General features: G+C 36.5%; 1 protein-coding gene across 27 annotated transcripts in view; it reads right to left on the minus strand.

Annotated features, from left to right (window-relative positions):
• The window catches only part of LOC136031053 (collagen alpha-1(XVIII) chain-like), a 442,617-nt gene that overhangs the window by 163,299 nt on the left and 254,435 nt on the right, over nucleotides 1-24,883 (minus strand). For 21 of the 27 annotated variants that reach the window (XM_065710277.1, XM_065710270.1, XM_065710272.1 and 18 more), the window contains 2 exons: nucleotides 24,427-24,489; nucleotides 5,433-5,538 (listed from right to left, as the gene is read on the minus strand). In XM_065710277.1, the coding sequence (XP_065566349.1) occupies nucleotides 5,433-5,538; nucleotides 24,427-24,489 (169 nt within the window). The remainder of the gene's footprint in view (nucleotides 1-5,432; nucleotides 5,539-24,426; nucleotides 24,490-24,883) is intronic. The other 6 variants (XM_065710278.1, XM_065710276.1, XM_065710273.1 and 3 more) reach the window with 1 other exon arrangement.

Consider the following 24,883-nt stretch of genomic DNA (forward strand, 5'->3'; position numbering starts at 1 on the left):
CGGTGAAATCTCCCTCTACAGAGAAATATAATCTAGACAATTCAATCCAGGTGAAATTTTACCAGACATTTACCCTTAACAACTCCACGCGTAAAATTGAGACGAAAAAGACAAAGCAAGACATATAAAAAGAATTTTGTAGAAGAATTCTGGCAAATCACTTCAGTGTAAAATTTCCCCTGACAAGTTCTCCCTCTGGAAACTTCCCTCACAATCGAAAATTCCCTCGCGGAAAACTCCCCCGCAGGAAATTTGTCCTCCCCAAACCGAAAATGTATGCACACTTCCCAATAACAAATACTACGCGTAAACAATGGACAAATTTTACAACATAAAGACCTTTCCCCTACGGCTGTGGGGGGGGGGGTATGTTTTACCATACGACATAGTTAGAGGGCCTTTCAACTATGATGAACAAAATGGCTATATAAAATTTTGATCGGCCGATTTTGGGAAAAAGGGGCGGGGAGCGGGCCTAGTTTCCCTCCAATCTTTTTGGTCCCATAAAATGAACACTAGAACTTTTAATTTCCGATTGATTGAACTTTTTTACCGATATTTTAGGACTACTGGGTTGAAACGACCACCTCTGGGAAATAAACAACACGCATCCGTGATCTTTCTTCCGGCACAACAGAAAATTCCACATTTCTGCAGATAGGAGGTTGAAACCTCTTAAATAAGGTTCTCTGATACACAGAATCTGATGGTGCGATTTTCATTCAAAGATTCTTCGACTCCTAGGGGATGTTTCTCCCCTTTTTAAAAAATCAGGTAAATATTCTCAGGCTCGTAGACTATCATGTTTACCACTAAAGATCATTTTATTTAAGTAGCATTTCGTCGCTATTTCAGTAAAGATAATGTTTCATGTAGAAGCAAAATAGAAGAAAATTGGCCGGCTTAAAAAAAAATAAATAAAAATAAAAAATACACACTACTGATTCCGGCACATAATCATGAATTCATTTGAAGTTAACTTCTATTTTAGGCAAAGGTAGGGATTACAAAAACAAATAAAATCTGGCAAATTATATACAAAAAGAGTATTAAAAATCTCGGAATTTAGTTGGAGGATGGAGAGTCTGGGGCTGAAGACCACCCAAGGTACACGTAAATGAAAAGAACCTCTTCAAAAATTTTAGTTCTACGTTTGAATGTGTTTTAGTTGCAGCAGTTGCCCGGCAGGAAAACACAAACCTACATTTTCGGAGTCAATGGTTTTCACAAATGGTTATTTTTTAGAAAGCAATTATGTTTAAAAGAAAAAGATAGAAAGAAAGATAAAATCCGTACCCAATAATAATTTACTTGATTAGCCATCAAGTATTCATTCTTGGCGAAAAAGGGAGAAAAAATACGAGACAAGTCTTTAAAAAAAATCGAAGAAAACAGCAGCACACGGGGAAAGGGGAAGTCCGCTATTAGCACAATAGATTTGTTTGAATACCTCCTCCTTTTCTTAAGCAAAGTGACCTAAACAGGGTTGTTATGCCTCTCCCGAGGGAAAACCCTAGAACTTCCTGTGTTAATGTAGCCCCTTTTGTGTAGCTATGAATTTAGAGGAATTGGATTAGGAGAGGGGGGATCATTTCCCCCTCCCTAGACAAAAAATACTTTTTTGGGTGTTTTCATTGAAAAATGCTGCTTTTTGAGAATTTCATTTAAAAAAATCTAAACAAAGAACAGAATTAATCCCCCCCCCCAATTACATAAATACATTCGGTCTCTCCCCCGTTGTATTTTCGTGAGTTAACGTCAGTGAGTTTTGGTGAGTTTGTATTGTTTGAGCTCAGGACTTTGGAACCAAGCTAAGACTTTCAGGGACAATTTTGTTGCGGGAGAGGCAAGGTGACATCAAACTGTGGATTAAGAGGGGGGCAAAGCAATGTTTCTCCGATCCTTATAAAACAATATACGCTTTATTTCTTTTTCTCTCTTTTATGTCTGTCATCCGAAGGTCTTTGCTGCCAGTTACCACATATTTTGACAAACACTATCTACCTGATCACATCAAATCCGAGTATTGATGTGGACAATCCATATCAATCCTATTTGCAGAGAAGCAATATGTGTCTGTGTGTGTCTTCTGTGTGTCTGTGTGTATCCTGTATGTGTCTGTGTGTGTCTTGTCTATGTCTGTCTCTCTGTGTGTGTCTTTGTTTGTCTTGTGTGTGTCTGTGTGTCTATTGTGTGTGTCTTGTCTGTCTAAGTGCGTCTTGTGTGTGTCTGTGTTTGTCTTGTGTGTGTCAGTGTGTGTCTTGTGCGTTCTTGCATGTACCTTGTGAGAGTCTTGTGTGTGACTTGTGCGTGTCTTGTGTTTGTCTTATGTGTGTCTTGTGTATGTCTTATGGGAGTGTGTGTGTGTGCTGTGTGTGTTTTGCATATGTGTGTGTTTGTGTGTGTGTGTATTTGTGTGTGCTTTGTGTGTATTGTATGTGTGTGTTTGTTGTAAGTGTGTGTTTGTTGTATGTGTGTGTGCCTTGTGTGTCTCATATGTGCCTTGTGCTTGTCTGTGTGTGTCTTGTATGTATCTTCTGACTGTCTTGTGAGAGTCTTGTGTGTGCCTAGTGAATATCTTGTGTGTGTCTTGTGTGTGTGTGTGTGTGTGTGTGTGTGTGTGTGTGTGTGTGTGTGTGTGTGTGTGTGTGTGTGTGTGTGTGTGTGTGTGTGTGTGTGTGTGTGTGTGTGTGTGTGTGTGTGTGTGTGTGTGTGTGTGTGTGTGTGTGTGTGTGTGTGTGTGTGTGTGTGTGTGTGTGTGTGTGTATGTATGTGTGTGTGTGTGTTGTGTGTGTGTTGTGTGTGTGTGTGTGTGTTGTGTTGTGCGTGTATGTGTTGCGTGTGTGTTGCTGTGTGTGTGTGTGTGCGTTTGTGTTGTTTGTTGTTTGTGTGTGTGTATGTGTTGTGTGTGTATGTGTGTGTGTGTGTGTTGTGCGTGTGTGTTGTGTGTGTGTGTGTGTGCGTGTTGTGTGTGTTGTGTTTTGTGTGGGTGTGTTGTGTGTGTATGTGAGTTGCGTGTGTGTGTGTTTTGTGTGTTTGTGTGTGCATACATAGTTGAGCATACCCTTATTGATACCCCGGAACTTTCATATTGATACTGTAAGCCGTTCCAAAAATATCACTGATGCGCCCTTTTGACCCTTCTTTAATGCCATTTTCATATCAATACTCTTATCCTGACAAATAGTTGCAGTTGACATAGAAGTTGGGGCACCTTAGTAGTAGTAGCAGTAGTAGTAGTAGTAGTAGTAGAAGTAGTAGAAGTAGTAGTAATAGTAGTAGCAGCAATAGAAGTAGTAGAAGTAGTAGTAATAGTAGTAGCAGCAATAAAAGTAGCAGTGGTAGAAGCATTAGTTGTAGTATGCATATACTACATTTGGTCATTTGATCTTCCTCTTTAAGCCTTCTCTGAAAGTTCCAACCTAATACCCGAATCAATTTTTGAGACATGCTCTTTTGACAATCTGCATGTACATTGTGTGTCTCAATTCAGTTCAAATTTCTCCTTAATATTCCGTCAAATTTTCACCTTCATACGCTTGGCCTTAATAGTACCAGTGTCATAGTAGTAGTGACAGTAGTAGGAGAAGTAGTAGCAGTAATAGTGTTGTATTAGTAGTTGTAGTATAAGTGGTAGGCAGCAGTATTAATAGAAGTAGAAGAATCTACAAGTTGCCTTTTGATAAGTTAGACATCCCCCTCATGATGCGCCGGAAGTTTCACCTTGATACAGTAAGTCATTCCAAAAATATTGCAAAAATTTAGACAGTCTATAGGCATATAGTAGGTTTTGATTTAATTCAACTTAACATTTCTATTTGACATCACCTAAAAATTTCTTCAGATGTTCGTTACAATATTCTCAGTATTGGCAGTACTCGCTGCAAAAGCAGTAGTTTTTGTCGTGGTAGTGGAAGTAGTAGCGGCAGCAGAAATAATAGCGGTAGTTGTAGCAGTAATAGCGGGCAAATGTTGCCATTTGGTCAATTGATCATCTACCTTTTCATTTCCTAAAATTTCCAAATTAATATATTCAGTCATTCCGGAGTCATGCCCTTTTCAGAACCCATATGCGCAAAAAGTATTCCCTTCAACATTCTTTGACGGGCTCACCCTAATAGTTTTCTTCTTTTGGAGAGTAAATGTTAAACATGCCCAATTTTCTCAATTGCATACGCTATATACGAACAATCCTCAACATCCTCAAAGACATAATTACTGGATCTTTCAACTATACTCACCAAAATGGCCATCTCAAAACTTAGATTGGATGTTTTTGGGAAAATGATGGACATTGGGGGGTTCCTTTATTTTAGGTTCGCGAAGTTCCTGCTGCGATGCCCCTTGTGGACGAGAAATACATATATGATTGATAAACATAGGATTGCAGACCCCAGTATCGCGGTAAACCGGTTGATTTCTAATTTCCAGGCAAAATGGAACCACCCCTGGCTTAAACATTTCTACAGTTCTTGATTATGTATTTTTCCATGTTGTGTCTTAAATTTCTCTCCGTTTTTCTTCTCTTTTTTTTTCTTTTCTTTTATTTGTTTTTTCATTGTACTCCGTTTTGTTCCATGTGAAAAATACGGGTAATAAATATTTTACTTACTTACTTACTTACATTATGCCCACATCACTCTTTATTTAGGCAGCGCTATTGCGCTACCTATAATTGCTTAGCAAATTTCTTCTTACTAATACATTTTTCTTGTTTTTTTTTTGGGGGGGGGGGGGGGGCAAGCCTTCGATTTGTTGCAGTTTCACTTACAAAAGATTCAATACATCAATAAAATTGGTCTAAAAATGGTCCCTCTGTTTCCAGTAGAGATCTTAAAGAAGTTTTAATGCGCAAAGCTCACCAAATATGATCCTGCCCCTGAGAAGCCTAAACCTCAAGATAAATTTTTCTACTTAATGACTGAACAAATACTTGTACAGAGGGGTCAAATATCTGGGAGTGTCCTCTAAAAAGCGACACTGTCACCCTTTTCTCACTTTTTTTTTTAAGAAGAGGTACGTAAGAGTTTAGGTAATTGGGCATAAACTCCCTTTTTTGTCTATCAGACCTGTAACTTCTTGCAACAAAATTATTCCTTGGATTTTTTCCAATTACCACTTATGACTGGGTATAGCTTGGCAAGATAGGCACAGCCCACTTTAGTGGGCCTAGATCCATAAAAATAGAAAACTAAAAATATGTATATTCTACAAATCCTACAGAAAGATTGCAGGAAATTCTTGAATTATTAACTAAGTTTTCCTAATCTTTACATTTCGATTAATTTGGAACACCTTGCCAAATAAGATAGACATGCGACAGAAATAATATTAAATAAACAGAATATTTTCTTTTGTTGAGGAAGCGTGTAAAAAAGCTATATTTTCCGGAAGCCAGCAAATTTAAAAAACCTGGATAAATCATTTGTTACCTAAACCATCAAGTCCAACTGGATTCGGAGGGGGAGGTGGTAACGGTGGAGGTCCTTGAGGAATTCTTAGTCCAGGAGATTTGTCGCCACTTCCATAGTCATCGTCCTAAGGAAGATGCATTCATTAAATAATAAATATTCACATAGCAATTTTGACACCACAAAAAAAAATATCACTAAAAAGTCACTTGCAACTGATATATAAAATAATATCGATTAGTTTCATATCTGAATATTTGCTGCCTAGAAGGTGCGTAAACAGGAATGCATATTTCGAATTGCACTTTCCAGAGAGTTCTGGAGGCCAAATTGAAAGTAAAGGGTGAATTTTCACAACAATATTGACATTAGAAAATTATGATTTTCATGTTGAAAATGTTCGTTGCGGTTATCTCTTATAAGGCGCTTTGTTACCTTATCCTCCTGGTCGTTATAACTAATGGTTATTTTTTGTGTAAATAAATAAATCAGTCACTCAGTCGTAAATAAATCTTTGAAGAAATGTTGGCTTCTAATACAAAGTTAAACTAAGGATCTTGATATTTTTGTCGAGATATTTTTTAGGGATATTCAAGGATATTTGGGATAAGACCCAAACTTACAGAAAGGACAAATTTCAAGTGGAAAAGTCTATCAATAAGTTGAATCAGATTTGCGAGGATGATATATTTTGTTGGAAATTGAATAGCGCAGGCATTCTATCTGAAACGACTTAACGATCCCAAGGACCTTTCTTTTTTATTCAATATAACAGATAATGAAAATTTTATATCCTTGGCCACAGGACTAGAAATTTTACTCCCCAAAACAAAAATTTGCCAAAAGAGGGGCCTAAAACAAGAATAAAATCAAGCCAATGGGTCTTAAACTACCGAAAATATGTAGACCTATACATAGTATTCCAGTTGCAGAAGTGATACTTTAGTGTGGAGGTGCATTTGTTCGTAAATATTTACAGGAAAACATAATAGACGGTTGCTACATAGAACTTATGTGTAGCATTACTACATGTACATATTATTATTTTCGCGTCATAATACAAAAACTATTTGATGTTAGGATTCTTTTATGTGAAACTTAGCACCATTTTTGTTTTTGAATATTGAAAGTTATATGCCGCACAAGTGTTGAGGCCTAATGATTTTGGTTGTTTAGTCAGACAGGAAGGATGGAGTACATGGACAGAAAGTGGGGCTGAAGATGAATAAGGAAGCTGCTAAGTCTTGTTTAGACTAGGAAGGTATTATGAATAAAATTATATTGCTCATTTTATGACTAAAAAGTTCAGAATATCATTTATAGTAGTATATGACACTGTTGAACCGACTGACAGAGATACTAGTGAATCAGACAAATTTTACTTACAGTTACAAGAGCAAATAGACAGGGTCCCGGTTGGAAATATGGTGTTTTTACTAGGAGATTTTAACAGCCAGGTCCGTAGAAATAGGGATAGATGGTATCCTACCCTCGGTATATTTGGTGTAGGATAAGAAAACGGTAATTGATCAGACTTCTGCAATTTTGTAGGTATAACAATCTAGTTGTAACCAAGTGCATGGTCATAAAATGGGCCATAAGTTGACATGGAATTCACGTGATGGTAGGACAGCAAACCTTGTTGATTATGTTACAGTAAACCGAAGACTAGCAGGATCAATACAACATACTAGGGTATATACTAGTGCTGTTATTGATGTTAAAAGTAAAGATCACCATCTAGTAGTGTCTAGGTTAATAGAAAGCCGAAATTTCAGACGTGTAACTACCTCCCAGGAAGCTATGATATTGTTAGACTCTATGATGAGAATGTGAGAGAAAGTTTCCAGGGATAGTTGAGTACTAAACTTGAGAGTTTAAAATTTGACAATGCGGAAGATGGTTGGAATAATTTTAGGAAACCAATTTGCGAAGATCCTAATGGTGTCTTAGAGAAGAAAGTTAAGACTACAGCTAGGAATATTAGTCAAAAAGCTTCATGTTTGATAGAGAGGAGAAGGGGCTTGTACAAAAATTATCTGAGTGATAGATCATATGAAAACGAAGGGAATGTAAAAGAAAGTGGAGAAAGTATTAAAATATAAACTAAAAAGGTGTGAAGTTGAGGCCATGGATAAAATTGCCAAGAATCTCGAAGAGGCAGCTAGCTGGCATAATACTAAAATATTGTACTGGCGTATTAATAATTTGAGAGGGAGTAGTCAATCAGGACCAGTCCCAGTTAAAGATAGGAAAGGGGGCACAATTAGTGATAAGAAAAGAGTTAAAGAGAGATGAACGGAACGTTTTGAGAGTGTGCTAAACCGAGATACAGTTACAGGAAAAGATGTAGAGGAAAATGAAAAAGTTTGTGATCCCTTGTGTGTGAAGAAGGATTTGTTTCGTGAGGAAGAATAAGCGATAGTACTAAAAGAATTAAAAAATAATAAGGCCCCAGGTGCTGATAATGGGGTAAATGAGTTTCTTAAATATGGTGACTCTGAGGTTAGAATTAAGTTACTGAAGATTATAAATATGATTTTTTAAAAGGGGGAAGTACCTAATGATTTTAGGATAATCTAAATTAAACCACTGTGTAAGAAAGGTGGTAAGAGTGAGTGTCGTAATTATCGAGACATTAGTTTGGTCTCTGTTGGTAGTAACAAATTACTTAGTAATATGCTACTTTTTAGACTAAGAGAGACTGTAGACAAAGTTTTAAGAGAAGAACAAAGCAGTTTTAGAAAATATAGACGATGTGTCAACCACATTTTCACTCTTAGGTTAATAATTGATATGTACCTTCTTTGCCAAACACCTTTGGTCCTCAAATTTATAAATTATGAGGAAACGTTCGATTCTGTTGATAAAAGAGCTTTAGCAAAGGTCTTACCCTTGTATGGTATACCAGACACATACATTAAAGTGATTAGTGCTATGTACGAGAATAACACTGCTGCGATTAAGGTAATAAATGAGGTTAGCAGCTGGTTTTGTATTTAATCGGGAATTAAGCAGGGTTGTGTTCTATCTCCCTTTATATGGATCATTCTGATGGATTTTTTCTTAAGGAGCACAGGAAACGCAATGGGAGACCATGGAAACAAATGGGGAGGAAAAGCTCTCTTGGACTTAGATTATGCTGGTGATTTAAGCATCCTAGATGAAAGTGTAAGGAAAATGAAAGAACTTTTAGAGGTTTTGCGTGTTCAAGTTTCTAGACTAGGTCTGAAAATGAATATTAAGAAAACTAAATCACTAAGGCTAGGAATAACTGAAGATGAAAAGGTGACATTGGGTAACGAAAAGGTTGATCAGGTGGGCAGCTTCACTTATTTTGGTAGTTTATTAGTAAAGACGGTTGAAACAGTGAAAATGTTAAAAGTAGAACAGCCAAGGCTTGGGGTGTTTTTTTCACCAGTTAAATGAAAGCTTGGAAGAATAGGAAGATAAGTGTGCAAACCAAGATTAGAATATTGGAAGGTACAGTGATGACAATGGTCAAATATGGCTCTGAAGCATGGGCGCTCCGAAAAACGGATGAAGATTTACTAGATGTTCTCCAGAGAAATTGCCTACGGATTTTTCTGGGTACCCGGCTGACTGACCGTATTTCAAACAGTAGACTGTACGAAAAATTGGTTCAATCCTGCTTTGTAGGGTTATAATGAATGAAAGTTTGAGATGGCTAGGGCACGTTCTGCAGAACGCAGAACACAGGCAAGCAGGTCGTCCTCGTCTTGGCAGGGAGGATGTCATAAAGAATGATTTCAAGGAAATGGGAACTTCCTAGGACGATGTAAAGAGGGATGCTTTGAATAGATTGGGATGAAGGAGGAGTGTGCGTAGCTGTGTTGGCCTCAGGCGGCTTGGTGCTGCGGTGAGTTTTTAGTAGTAGTAGCAGTAGTAATAGAGCTCTGTATTCCGAGTCCGGACCACGCAGACCCTTCGGTTAAGTATCGGAGGTGAACAGAGTCCCCAGCCACTCCTCTATTCTTAATATTTAATCTCATCCTAAAAAGAACATATTCATCTTTCCAAATCCTAAGATACAATCAATATTCATGGCAGAACAAATTTAAGCACCTCTAGCTTATGCCTGCCTTATGTATGTCGTATAAGCCTACTTAAAATGATGCCTCGTTTTATTGTTGCGTATCATTGTAAATTTTTAGGCTTTAATCCTTTCCAGACAGCCTCAAAATCTGACACTTGCTCTCTTATATTTTTGAAATGTCAAACAAGCCCTTTTGGCTTTTCTTATGGAGATAAGTCGATTACAGTTAAACTGTGCTACCTACATAAACGTAAGAGTTACAAGAAAGGAGTCCAAAAAAAATATTAGTATTATTTCACATCTTAGAATTGAACTAAACGTATTTTTGGTAGTAAAACAAATGTTTCAAACTGATTTTTCGCTATAAACCACAAAATATATAATCCGTGTGAATAGCAGCAAAGAAAAAGAAATATTTTTCTGTTATTCAAATTCTCAAATATCAAAAAACTCGAAAACCCTTGTAATGAAACGACAAAAAATTGCCAAAAATAGGATGTGTAATCTCTACAAATTAAAACTTTCTATGCACGCTTCAATCTATCATACATTTAATACGTCTCTTCAAGCATTCTTTAATGATATTTTATGATATAGCGGACACCGCAAGCTATCTCTATCGAAGTTCACTCTTTGAAGGGTAATCGCTTTGCCAAACAGTTTTTGTTATCAAACTATTTGCCTTCATGCAATTGTTATTTAAAATATCTGCCAATTATGGTATGACTAGATGAGAGAGAAGTTAAATTTTTAAAAAGTTCAAAAATACTGGCGAAGCTGTTCGTTCAAAGGCCAGCAGCTCATAAATAATTGGAATAAAACAGTACTTTTTGTGATAAAGAACTGTAAGTAAGGAGTGACGCGGTTCAATAGTAAAAGGTACAAGATAAAAGAAAAAAGATACGAGCCTCAGAAAATATGCCTGATTTTTAAAAAAGGGGGAAAGCAACCCTTAAAGTCCAGGAACCTTAATGGAAATCTCATCACCAGATTCAGCGAATTAGATAACCCTACTGTGGAAATTTCAAGCTTCTATCTACAAAAATGTGGAATTTCATATTCTTTTTTTCAGAAGAAAGATCACAGATGTGTTCATTTCCCCCATCCCTAGGAGTGATTGGATTGAACCAACTATCCTAGAAGATCGGCAGAAGGCTCATTCCAACAAAAACTAAAAGTTCTAGTGCCCTTTTCAAGTGACCAAAAATTTTGCAGGGCAGCTAGCCCCCGAGGCTTAAGCGATTTTGGGCGCATCAATATCGAGCGTATCGGTGTCGAGCGTATCGGTATCACGCGTTTAAAGGGATTACCTCTGATGTTTCTAGACTCTGATCATGTCGGTCAACCCCTCACCGTTTACGCCGACGTTTGAACGTCGAATTTACATCAAATGTTTCAAAAATTAATCAGGAAGTAACATATATAATATATATATATACATATATATATATATATATATATATATATATATATATATATATATATATATATATATATATATATATATATATATATATATATATATATATATATATATATATATATATATATATATATATATATATATATATATATATATATATATATATATATATATATATATAAATAAGTTGTCTGTGTGTGTGTGTGTGTCTGTCGAGTGACGTCATGTTTGTATGTCGACTGACGTCATGTTTTCGACTGACGAAATTACAGACCGGGACATCGGGACACAAATGACGACCGGGACACCGGCACATAGGGAATATAAATGACGACCAGGACACTCAAAGAGAAAGCGACCGGGACACAAGGAATGTTCGATTAGCAATCACCATCAACAAAGTACCGGGACACAAATGACGACCGGAACACAGGGAGTATAAATGACGACCAGGACATAAGTAAAAAAAAACTAAAAAAAAACTAAAAAAAAGTAAAAACTACAAAAAAACTAAAAAAGAAAAAAAAGAAAAAAAAAGAAAAATAAAGGAGAAAAACAAAACTAAAAAAAAAATAAAAAATAAAAAAAAAATAAAAAGAAAAAAAGGGGAAAAATACAAAAATTTATTTCATCGTATACCATTTCAAAAACGAATGTATATACAGACCGGGACACCGGGATGCAAATGACGACCGGGACACAGGGAATATAAATGACGACCGGGACACAGGGACACAACTACAACGTAGATGCCGGGGGGCACAGGGGGATATATAAATGACGACGGGGACACAGGGAATGTTCGATTAGCAATCACCATCAACAAAGCTCAAGGGCAATCTTTAGAATCATGAGGTATAACTAAAAAAACTAAAAAAAGGTAAAAAACTAAAAACTAAAAAAAGACCATTCCAAAAACGAATGTATATACAGACCGGGACACCGGGATACAAATGACGACCGGGACACAGGGACACAACTACAACAGGGATGCTGGGGGGCACAGGGGGATATATAAATGACGACGGGGACACAGGGAATGTTCGATTAGCAATCACCATCAACAAAGCTCAAGGGCAATCTTTAGAATCATGAGGTATAACTAAAAAACTAAAAAAAGGTAAAAAACTAAAAACTAAAAAAAGACCAATTCAAAAACGAATGTATATACAGACCGGGACACCGGGACACAAGGAATATAAATGACGCCCGGGACACTCAAAGAGAAATCACAGACTGGGACACCGGGACACAAATGACGACCGGGACCCAGGGAATATAAATGACGACCGGGACACAGGGACACAACTACAACGGGGACGCCGGGGGCACAGGGGGATATATAAATGACGACGGCGACACAGGGAATGGTCGATTAGCAATCACCATCAACAAAGCTCAGGGGCAATCATTAGAATCATGAGGTACAGATCTGAATACGGATTGTTTTCCCATGGACCATTATATGTTGCATGTTCAAGAGTCGGTAAACCTGACAATCTATTTATATGCACAGACAATGGGACATCAAAGAATGTTGTATATTCGCAAGTTTTACGTAGTTAAAAACATATATATATATATATGTATATATCTATCTATATTCACAGGTGGGACATAGGGACACAACTACAACGGCGCGTAACGACTTACGCGCGCGGGGGGGCTGGGGGGGGGGGTTCATGAGGTACAGATCTGAATACGGATTGTTTTCCCATGGACCATTATATGTTGCATGTTCAAGAGTCGGTAAACCTGACAATCTATTTATATGCACAGACAATGGGACATCAAAGAATGTTGTATATTCGCAAGTTTTACGTAGTTAAAAACATATATATATATATGTATATATCTATCTATATTCACAGGTGGGACATAGGGACACAACTACAACGGCGCGTAACGACTTACGCGCGCTTGGGGGCTGGGGGGGGGGGGTTCTCAAAGCACCCCCACCAACTAGGTGTTGGGGTGGCGCGAAGCGCCACCCTAACGGCTAGTATATATGTAACGAAAAGAGAAATCACCAATGCAACAGCACAAACACATAAAAAAAAGAAAAAAAAAGGAAGAAAGAAGGAGAAAAGGAAGACTGTTTTCCTAAATTAGTGATTAATATAGACCAGCACTTGAATGTGGCCTTAACCCTACTCATCCATACAATCACACAGGTCAAACAGCATAGCCATACACAATCAAATATATGTATATATATATTCTGAATACTTTCATTAAAGCACTGGTGAAACTTCAGGGCAAAATACAGGAGTTCTTTTGCCCTGTATTTAAACATAAATACAGAAAAATTTATGTTTGTTTTGAACTTTGAAAAGTTTAATAGCTCCATTGCTTCATCTTCAAAATACAGCGGACACACAACGAGCCGTTTTCAGGGGGTTATGAGATTTGACCCCCCCCCGGAATTTCTGTCCATCTTGCAATATCAAAAATACATACAAATAAATTTTTTATGCGTTTTTTAACGTTTCTTTTGTACCCCCCCCCCATTCTGAAAAAAACCTAGATACAGGATACGGCCCTGAAACACAATATCTAAAGACTGGCAAAATGCCTAATGATTGAACTAGATAACCTTCGTAGACAGCTACTTTTAAAATATTTTGATATTCGCAAAAGTATGTTAATGGTCGAAGCTAGAAGTTTAAGGAATATGATCCAGGTAATTATCAGTTTTTGTTAATTAGTTTTACTAGTTTTTGGTCTGACAGATAAGATCTTGCTTCTTTACTTTTAATTAAGACTCTGCAAACAGAGGAAATCCCGTTTCAAAGGAACGTCCAATGTCAAAGCGATAATACCCTTACAAAAAAATTGTTTTATGCACAAAAACTCCTAACTCAATACAGGGTCAAATTTAAAAATTAAAGGGTCAAATTTAAAGGATCAAATCAGTGTTGTCCCAATCGAACTTTAACACAATACCTAACTGGTGCCGTCCATCTGATTAATTTTGACGAAGTCTGTCGGATAGATTTTTAAATAAATAGATTTTTAATTCGCAGTATTTGTGTCATTAACACTTTAAATGAAACTTTAAACTAATTGTTATGCTTCATTTTGGCTCACTAGGATTTTGCCTAAATTCGAAAGGTGAAATCCTGAAGACTATCTACTAAATAAGATTTCTTACGATTAGATGCTAATTTAAATTTTTGATAATATTTCAGCCAAAGATAATAGCCTATACGCGCTCAACACATGGGCAGGGCTAATATATAACTTGAACAGGGTCAATTAGAGCCAAATCATAGGACAGTAACACAAGAGATTTTCAGTTCTTAGGGGCCCCTATCTCAGTGAACTGTTGTCAGAAAAATATACATTTTCAATATAAAGACTTTCCTATCGCCGAATCTATCGCATTCTCGGAATTGCACAAAAGCATACTAGCATTGCATTTGTTATATATATATCTAACGTTTGGAAATCATGAAAAACTGACAGAGATTTTAGCAGCATAATAAGCCAAAAATGTACCTTGGTTCCCATTGAAGCAAATTTTTAACACAAAATTACCAACGTATCGCGGATGTAAGAAAATCACAAAACTACTCACACAGAAACAGTTCACTGCAGCTATCGAAGAGCAAAAATATTGAGATATTTAAACAGAATATGCGTGGGAACAGGCTAAATCAAGTTCTAGAAGCCAAGCAAAATATTTAAAGGGATTACTTGCATTAGCCTTGGTTAGCTATTCCTGATTAAAAATATAATTCTTATCTTATATGTTCATTTCCCTGGAGATGTCTCCAGAGCCCTTGAAGATTAAAATCTTGGATTTAAGGGACATGACCGTTACGTTCCTTGTCAAATATAAATGGAAAATTTCTGATAAACATTATTAGTTTCTCAGTTACTTGCGATTACGCTTCTAAGAAGCTTTCAATTCAGAATAACGGATAAACTTGAAGCAAAAACAGAGGAGATTTAACGGATAACGCAAGAAAGACCGTTTTTTGCGTGAAATTGCATTAGTGGGAACCCAGGACAGGGCTTGAAAACAAAGACATTCTTGTCAACTTATTCCGTTGAGGAAAGGAGAGGGAATATTTTTTAACAGCCAAGATACGGAGTTTTTACGAACATAAATAACCAATTATGAACGTTGAAAATCAGATGATTTCGGGATCCCCTACAAGTATTCTAACAGGAAGATGGCACTTTTTAAGTTAATGTGGGAGCATGACAGTTCAGATCAATCATATTTTTCAAAACCAAAATAACTCAAAACGATAATTTTTTAAAGGAAGATGGATGTTGTTTAGATGTTGTTTTAAGATAGAAAACACTAAAAGATTCTAGAAACTACTTTAAAACATTCTAAAATACTTGCTAATATCATGCGGACTGTTTTACTTAACTAGATTTACTTGATTTGGAGGAATAACTTCACAAGGATATTTTTACAAAAGTGACAGTCTTAATGCCCATAAACTTGATATTTGCGAATGCTAGTAACCAGAGTTGAGAGTGTACTGAAATTTTAAGTCCAGCCAATGGTGTAATTTCCAATTGTTGTTTCAAAAATGTTAACCAATCAGAATTTTCCTCAGAATACTTCTGTTGGTGAGCCTCAACTAAGCTTATATTAACCAAGGTTTGGTTTCCCCTAAATAAACGTTTCCAAAACTTTCTTGACCGCTACCCAATTATAGTTTTTAAAATTTTTACCACGTATCTTACAAAAAAAAAACATTTGTTTTCAAACAGGATTTTATTGTTTAATAAAAGTTTTGTTATATGTTTGCAGATTTCATACACAAAAAATTAAAAATAATTATTCAAGAATAACATAATTAATTTAAAAACCTTATTTATTACAACAATTATATCCATTTAAAATATAAGCAATTGAATTAACTTGGTTTTCTCTCATTTTCCCTCAGCGAAGGAAAATTCGGCGATAAACATAAATGGTGTTTGTTAAGGGGCAAGGATGTTGGAGAATACATAAATCGAGATATGGACTAAAAACATCCCGAAGATTCCCAACACCTGACAATACTAGAGCCATTAAGATTTGGTACTTCCCCAACACGTTGGCGTAGTCAATAAAGCTACATGAAAGAGTACAAATACGCACTTTTCCTCTCAGTGTATAACTGACATACGTGATTAATATGAATAAAAATATTTTCTGTGTTTTTACATTATTTTTACGACCCAGCAAAAATCTTCTATGACCTGGTGCCGAGTCGCCACCAACATTTTGGGAAATGCTGAACTAGGCCTCGCTCGTGATCCTACCTAAACCTTTATTACAAATAGGTTTGGAATCAATTGATTCCGAGGGTCTCGATGTTAGTGAAATCTCATTGTGACTGGGTACAAGCTATTCCCAACATTGAAGCCAAACATCGAAAATATGGAAAATAAAATGTGTATAATTATTCCACAAATTGCACAACTAAAAGTGTGACCGCCTACGGCAGCCAAAATTACAATGTGTCTACGAAAGATTGAATCCATTGCAAAATCTTCTAGTATTTCTTTTTTTCCTATGATATTTTTTATTTTGTTTATTTCATAATTCCGGGTCTTTTTCCTCGAGTTAGCGTTTAAGTAACACGTGTGTCTTAAGCCTCCTTGGCAGGCTATGTAGCCTTTTTGTAAGGACTAGTGCCATGTATCTATATTTTTGCTGAATCTTTTATGAAAAATTTTTATTTTATCAAGGAGTCGAAAATACCCTACGGTAGGTTTTTAATTTTTTTATTCGACAGACATTTCCTAGACATAACAGATAACACGACTCTTGGCACACCCTGCACATATGCTGGAAGGGATCTTGCCCTCCCCCAAAGCCTAATGTCCCCTATGTTTCTAGGTACATTCCATTACAATTATCAAACAAATTTTTTTTTAATCAAAGCCCACAAAAATTGTCGTGAGCGTATAGCAAACTGCCTTAGAAGATAATGATTGCAAGAAGATACTCCGAATCAACAGGTGGTCTAGAATTCCAATTTCCAAAAAGCGAAGTAAGAAGCCGTTGTGACCAGTTTGAAAATCTACCTCTCGTCATCAAAAGATGTCGACTCAACCTCCTTAACAACACCTTGCATCGCCAGAGAGGTATGATATATCGAGACGTCCTTATCTGAGAATCAGCACCCTCCTGTAGACGACAGCTTGGGGGACAGAAGAAGAGTCTTCGCCAAAAAGTTAAAAAAAAACTTGAACCATGTGATAGCTTTCGTAGGCATGGTCGGAGGTTGAAAAGTAAATAAGTAAAAGGTAGTAAAGAATGAATATTCTAACTTATTGGGGTGTAGAAAGAGCGTGCACAGCTGCGTTGGCTCAAGTGGCTTGGTGCTGCGATGAGTTGTAAGTGGGAAAAGTAGAAGTTGTAGCAGTAGTATCTAGTATGAAAATGAAGTCTCCTATCAAATTGGCAGCAGTAAGTCAAAGAACGTTATATGGCCTGAATTCGAAACCTATCAGAAATAAGAAAAAGAAAAATTGCGGGCCTATACTTTTATATCAGAAAATGTATTTAATTTTATTAATTAATTTTGTGACATATTTTATTAAGATAATCACATTATTGCACAATCCTGAAGAAAAACAGTCCCACCTTTTAAAACGAAATTGGTTTTGAAACCATATTATCAAAAAATAAGCGGGAAATTCGCACCAAATTAAATTGTTCGGTGCTATGAACGCACATTAGTCAAAACCTAATTGGTCCTTTTATGAGATTATAAGCTAATAAAAAGAAGCAAAAATTTACTGTCAAAGCATTTTTATCTGTTTCTCTATGCTACCATCTACTACTACTAGCAGCTCACCACAACACCAAGCCACCTGAGGCCGACACAGCTACGCGCGCTCCTCCTCCATCCCGACCTATTGAAAGCCTCCCTCTTTACACCCTTTCAGGAAGTTCCCATTTTCCTCAAATCTTTTCTTACGACATCCTACCACCCGAACCGAGGACGCCATGCTCTTCGTTTTGCCCTAGACGGCTGACTCAAGAGAAAATTTTTTGGCAATCTCCTATCCTTCGTCCACAGAACGTTCCCTAGCCATCTCAAACTTCTTCTTATTATAGCCTTAAAAAGCAGGATTGAACCCCAATTTTTGTACAGCCTACTGTTTGAAATTTGATCAGTCAGTCGGGCACCCAAAACAATCCAACCTGTAGGCAATATCTCTGAAAAAACATCTAGTATATTTTTATTCGTTTTTTGGAGCGCCCACGCTTCAGAACCATACTTGACCACAGTCAAAATCAAAAGTTCGTTTTTATTACCCAAAGAATTCTGCTAACTGTGTTTTATTTCTAGCATTCAAATTAACCAGAAGTTTCCAAATTTATTTTTACCCAAATACCTATACATAGGCTACCTTTCTGTGTGAAAAAATGCCACATTAACAAAACAAACGTTGTGGAATCATTGTTGGGGGCTCAAAACCAGTCAATTGATCAGAGTTTATCTGCTAGTCATTATTGACCTTTTTCAAAACAAAGGAACATCAGTATAATACTAGTAATTTGGAACAATAATGATGAATCACAAGTCGCTGAGATACTTGTTAAACAATGTAAAAAGTGCAAGCGATGTAAGCAATAACTGGTATAGCAGTAACTGATTTTAGTAAAACACTGTCTGGACCAAAAAGTCATTACCTAGTATTGATCACAGACAGGAAAATAAATAATACCTTGACTACTTTGTGATAAAAGTCAAACAAGCGAAAATTACTATATGGCTTTGGAGGAGCTTTAAAAAAATATTTCCCATCGATTTTAATCGATGAAACAAAAGACACTACTGTGCTGACTGAAAATTACAGTCAATGCTCACAGTGCGTGACACAGTGCTCACAGTGCGTGACACAGTGCGTGACACAGTGCTCACAGTGCGTGACACAGTGCTCACAGTGCGTGACATAGTGCTCACAGTGCGTGACTCAGTGCTCACAGTGCGTGACACAGTGCTCACAGTGCGTGACACAGTGCTCACAGTGCGTGACACAGTGCTCAGAGTGCGTGACACAGTGCTCACAGTGCGTGACGCAGTGCTCACAGTGCGTGACACAGTGCTCACAGTTCGTGAAACAGTGCTCACAGTGCGTGACACAGTGCTCACAGTGCGTGACACAGTGCTCACAGTGCGTGACACAGTGCTCACAGTGCGTGACACAGTGCTCACAGTGCGTGAGACAGTGCTCACAGTGCGTGACACAGTGCTCACAGTGCGTGACACAGTGCTCACAGTGCGTGACACAGTGCTCACAGTGCGTGACACAGTGCTCACAGTGCGTAACACAGTGCTCACAGTGCGTGACACAGTGCTCACAGTGCGTGACATAGTGCTCACAGTGCGTGACTCAGTGCTCACAGTGCGTGACACAGTGCTCACAGTGCGTGACACAGTGCTCACAGTGCGTGACACAGTGCTCACAGTGCGTGAAACAGTGCTCACAGTGCGTGACACAGTGCTCACAATGCGTGACACAGTGCTCACAGTGCGTGACACAGTGCTCACAGTGCGTGACACAGTGCTCACAGTGCTCACAGTTAAATGGCTCACAGTGCGTGAGCTGATAGCTGCCAATCCATGCAGTACCCTGAATCGCTCAAAAACTGTAAGGCATTTTTCTACATAAACATCAAAAACATTTCCTATAAAAGACGTATAAGGGTACTTTTGCATAAAAATGCTTGTACAAAGGACTAAGTGAGGGAATTAATCTCCTCTCGTAATACAAGTATTCTGAAAAACCCTGAAGTGTTCTGAGTTTACAAGTCGTATTTAACAGAAAACATTTTATTAGTTTAGTAAAAAGATATCCAATATTTAAAATGTGTAGGAATATAGCCTATAACTTATTACTTGTTTCTTAGAAAACAGATAAAGCTATTAATAGCTTATAGAGTCAATTATGTGAATTTCATAATTGTCTAAATAAACGTTCGGTGGGAGTTCATATCAGTTGTCAATAAATTCTAAACAATAAGAATGCATTGATTTAATATGGATTGAAATCAAGAGTATAGGTTGAAAGATTTTATCTAACAACACGCCCAAAAAAATGCAGGTTCAAAATCATATGAAAATATTAAATCTTCCGCTACTTATCTAATATAGCACCTATGTTAAGTTCTTCATCTAAGTGGAACATGTACCTTTGACTAATTCTAACGAAATATCACAAAATATGATGAAAATAAAATACTGTAGCAACAAATTTGGCCTATATATTTGCACATTAGGGAGGTGGGGTAAAGCACAACGGGCCTGCATGCAAAATGTGTTGGGTACAAATATTCTGTAAATTGTGAAGTAAGAATTGTTTTCTAGCTTCACATTATCCAAATATTTTACCCCCCCCCCCTAACGTACAAATATATAGCTCAAATTATATATTTCCCATCTATTGTATCACTTCTCTTTGTCTTGTCTCACGCTAAGCTGAAAGAAACTAACGAAGAAGACGGTCCTACAGTGCGTCAATTGGTGAAGAACTTAGCATTAGCGCTATAACAGATAAATACCAATATTGCAACCTTCATATTAAGAATGAACCTCATTTTCAAATGAAGCATTCAGTTATTGTTTTAGAGGCCATTTGAAATGTCCACCGACTAGCTCCATCAACCCTTGCTGCTTTATGCATACTTACGTCCACCCAAAAGATTTTCACACAACTTAATATCTAGTAAATGCCCGCTCGCACAATATGTCACTCACAAAGATCCCCAGCCATGGACCGTGTTTGTATAGAGCAGGGTTGTCAGTTGGCACTGTGTTTTCTGTCATACTTTTTAGTCCGTTTCACTCTTTCACACGAGTGACAGGGACAATCACTCTTTCTGCCAATCACAACTGTTGTAGTGTGTATTTTGTTACTTTTGTAAAATTTTGTAAAGATTTTTTGGAGCAGCCAGAAACATGCCCAAGACATGAATGCACCTTAATCTGAATGCACCTTAATCTTAAGTTCTGAATGCACCTTAATCTGTCAAAATGACAGAAAAAAAGGTGAATTATGAAAATATGGTTTTATACAGGGGTCTCGCCTCTGACACGTAACATATAGACAGATTAGTATCAACAATTTTTGTTAGGTTAACACAAACAAATCGAATATTTTTTGAGGAATTTTAGGAGGATCCATAAGTCCTCTCTGCGTACCTAGTACCTAACACCTGACTTAGCTGACTTCCTTTGTGTATTGGTATGCTCTGGATGAATTTTACAGGAGGTTAGTGCAAAAGCTAATACAAAAATTCTGCTTTTGGAGTGGATGTCTTTTTAAGAGCTCTTCAAACTGCTATGTATGGCATTGTATTTGATCGGTCTATTAAAGTCATGCTGGATGTCATAGGATATGTGACAAAAGTCCAAAATGGCAGGAAGAACATAAAGCATATAAGGTTTTTATCATGCGGAAAACCATAAGTTGCTGGAGATTGCAAGTACGTGACATATTTCCTTAAAAGTATCGCTTGAACGAATCTTGGAGCAGTGGAACCCTCTCCTCTTATTCTTCACGAATCACAGAGGAGATAGCATAGCTAGAGATCGAAAAGCAAAACAACAGGCTTAAAAAATTCTTGCCGTCATGCGTGAATCCTCAATGAGAGTACTTTCTTTCTTTTGTCTTACGTGAAATAAAAAGTAAAGAGTTTCAGTCACTTGAAATACGGTTCCACAGGCTTTTGAGAGTTAGTGGGAAATTTATTTGTCAATGCTCGAGTGTTTTATTAAACAAGAGGAAACAACTTGCATAGCAGTTCCATTCAAAGTTTCGTTAACCCCAGCTCATTTTTTTGCCTTTGATTGTATGAACTTGAGGCCAAATGCAAGCTTACCACAAGAAAAGCCTGGCGAAGAGCAGCCTACTGAGTGCTCAGAAGGTTCATCACATCCCAGGGAGTTGTTCTAACTATTTCACATAAATGTGCATAAATGAGTAAGTAGATGGACCACAAGGATTTGCCGCATCAAAATCTTAAATGCTTGCACCCGAATGCTGCTTTATCTGGAAATGCAGACAACCTTATGCCTCTGCTTTGATGGTTTCCAAATTTGCTAGGAGACACTGAAGAATTCTCAATGAAATGCACAATTCAGTTGAAAATTTGTGGTCTGCACTTCGAGAATAAGAAAGGAAATATTGTGATGATGGTTAGAGAAGAATTTTTACTTTTATTTAAAGAAAATTTAAAAAAGACTTTAAAGACTATGTTTAAAATTTTTAATTGCAAAAACATGATTTATCGTAATGTCTAAATGAAGTGAGAGTGATCAGAATATTGTGAGAGGCTAGACAGGCGCAAATTTTTTAAATTCAGTCTTTTCTAGCGAAAATCACTCTTTTTAGGTGTCAATTTTCACTCGCTCGAAACGTTGGCAGTTAGCAACCCTGGTCTAGAGTCAGATGATTTATTTTTTAGTCACAACCATGGCTAAGATTAAATCAGTCGGGATGGATTGGGGACTTTATTTAATGGCTACAAGCAGGTTATACATTTGCAGCGTGTATTTTGATGTTGAATTTAGAGTTTTGGCCATTCAAGCTGGGTAGGGGCTGGACAAATCTGAATTTTAACGTAAGCCCTTTTTTGTCCTGAGAACTAATCACGACTTCTTCATGTCTGTTCTAAGAAATATGAGACACTTTTCCTTTTTTTTCCTTTTTTATGATTATCTTTTTTTTTTCAAAAAAGCATTTTTGTTATTTCCAATAGGTATCGACAAGCAGTAACACAGCCAAAGGAAAGTATCCAGACCCTCACCTGGAATAGCAATACAACAATCAAATAAATTATTTATACTTATTCTAAATGTTCTAAATGTAATAATTTGAAGCTTCTCAAAAACAAACCTATTAGTAAATAAAAATTTGCATAATAAAAAATAGGTGAGCTCCCTAAAAAAAGGTTCAGCCTCGATGAAAATTGTAGAATGAAATTTAACACGCATGGAAACTCTGAAGCAACACAATTCTACGTTCATTATTTTGCCAAAGAAGGATGGTTAAACATGCTCCTTTTTTATTTATTTTTTTTGCCATGGTTCTAGGAAAGTTTTCTTTCCCAGCAGGCTAGTTTTATTTGGGCAGCATGTGTAACTTAAAGAAAACAACATTTTTTTCTGGAAACCTATTAGAAACTTTAAAAACTTCACTGACTTTTTTCCGCACCGTTTTACTATTAACATACCCAAAAAATTTTGAGTGTGTATCTCTTGCCACTTCTAAGTTATAGCCGATAAGCAGGTGAAAAAAGCAACAAAAAGAAAACAGCAGAGAAAGCAGTAACGATGCTAAGCAACGCAATAAAACCTCTCTATTTCGTTTCCAAAATAAGGAAAACATTTTATTTTTCAGTTTATTTCAGATTTTTCAAAATCCAGTCAGAATAAATTTGTGTTTTCTCAATCACTGTCTGCCACATAACGGACACCTTTGGGTGAAAGAAATAAGTACAGAACAAATAAATAGACTTGAAGTACATTTAACCATGAACAATATCTAATCTATGACTTTAACTCTTTAAGGTTTGTCAGGTTAGTGCATTAATAGTACGACTAACATCAGTGGGTGACGAACGACACGGAAAAAGAAAAAAAAACAAGCCTCTCCCCAGTTACAAAAGCAAAATCTGACTACATGTGAGGGTATACTGAAAGCAGTGCCCACAGTTTTATTTACGTAAAGTTTAAGAAAAAACAAACAAATGTGCTTTAGCAGTCGCTTCATATCTAATACTTCATTTTTTTCATTTTCTTTTCTTAGCAGCATGGAGGAAGAAACTCTAGCTGCGAGTAAGCACATAAAATGCGAGTAAGCCCGAGTAAGTCATTTTATAAAATTTCAGTTTTTTCCAAATTACTCATATTTGATATTTTTCATTTCAGATTCTTTTTCTAGATTTGTGTAGTCCTTTACCAAAAATATACTATTCATGCTATTTTTCAAAAAAAATCTTGGTCCATTTCAGCGGATATAAATCACTATATGAACAAAGTTTCTTTGATCACCAATAAAAAAAAATAAAATAAAATAAAGAATCTCAATTATTTTAAACGAAATTGCATACAGGTTAATGAATTTTTAAGAAGTAATCTAGTATTGAGCCAGTGACGTTTTTTTTTCATCTGATTACATGAAATCCAAAGGAAGAAATACTTCTCCTTTTGAAACCTTTCTTTAGTGAAAACATTATACCATTCTTCAGCAGCTCCAACAGCAACAGTGACAAACAACAGAAATATTAACAAAATAAATATGCTCCAATTTTTACATTACTATCTTCTTTTCTGTTATATTATAATTATCATGTTATTGTTATTATATTATTTTTTTTGTTACATATTATTATGTCAACACGTAAATAAACGAAAACTCCGGTAGCTTTACTATTGTCAGGGACCCCTTCCACCTTCAAAGCTAAATCCTATGTGCCAAGTACCACTGACTAAGCTTCAGTATTAACAAATTGTGTTAGAGGTTTTAGACGTTAAAAAAAGACTAAGCTTTGGAAATAATACCGAAAACAGATCTCCATCGTCATCGTCGTCGTACAATCCATTCGTGAGAAACCCCGAACCTTCCTAGAAATATTTATAAAATAAGAAAGCAAAATAAAATAAACATCGCGCGAAACAAAACATATAAAAAGCAATAAATATAGCTGCTAAAAGCGTAAAAACAAAACGTCATTTATGCCCAGATGCTTCCAGAAGCAAAAAAAAGAAAACAAAAAACAAATGAGGTTTCTAGCTAACAAGAAAAATTGAAATTTTACAAGACTGAAAAGGTATGGATAACTTTTAGACATCGTTTCAAGAAGAAATCAAGATTTTAAATTATGCCCTATCTTGAAAAACGTATTGATCTTACTTGTCATGCAATAGATTTGGATTTCTACTGGCAATAGATTTTTCCTAACAAAACTTAATTTTTGTAACAGAAGCAGAGAAACCAGTAACGATGCTAAGCAACATA

Source organism: Artemia franciscana, chromosome 9 (genome assembly GCF_032884065.1).
Source record: "Artemia franciscana chromosome 9, ASM3288406v1, whole genome shotgun sequence".
Lineage (NCBI taxonomy): Eukaryota > Metazoa > Arthropoda > Branchiopoda > Anostraca > Artemiidae > Artemia > Artemia franciscana.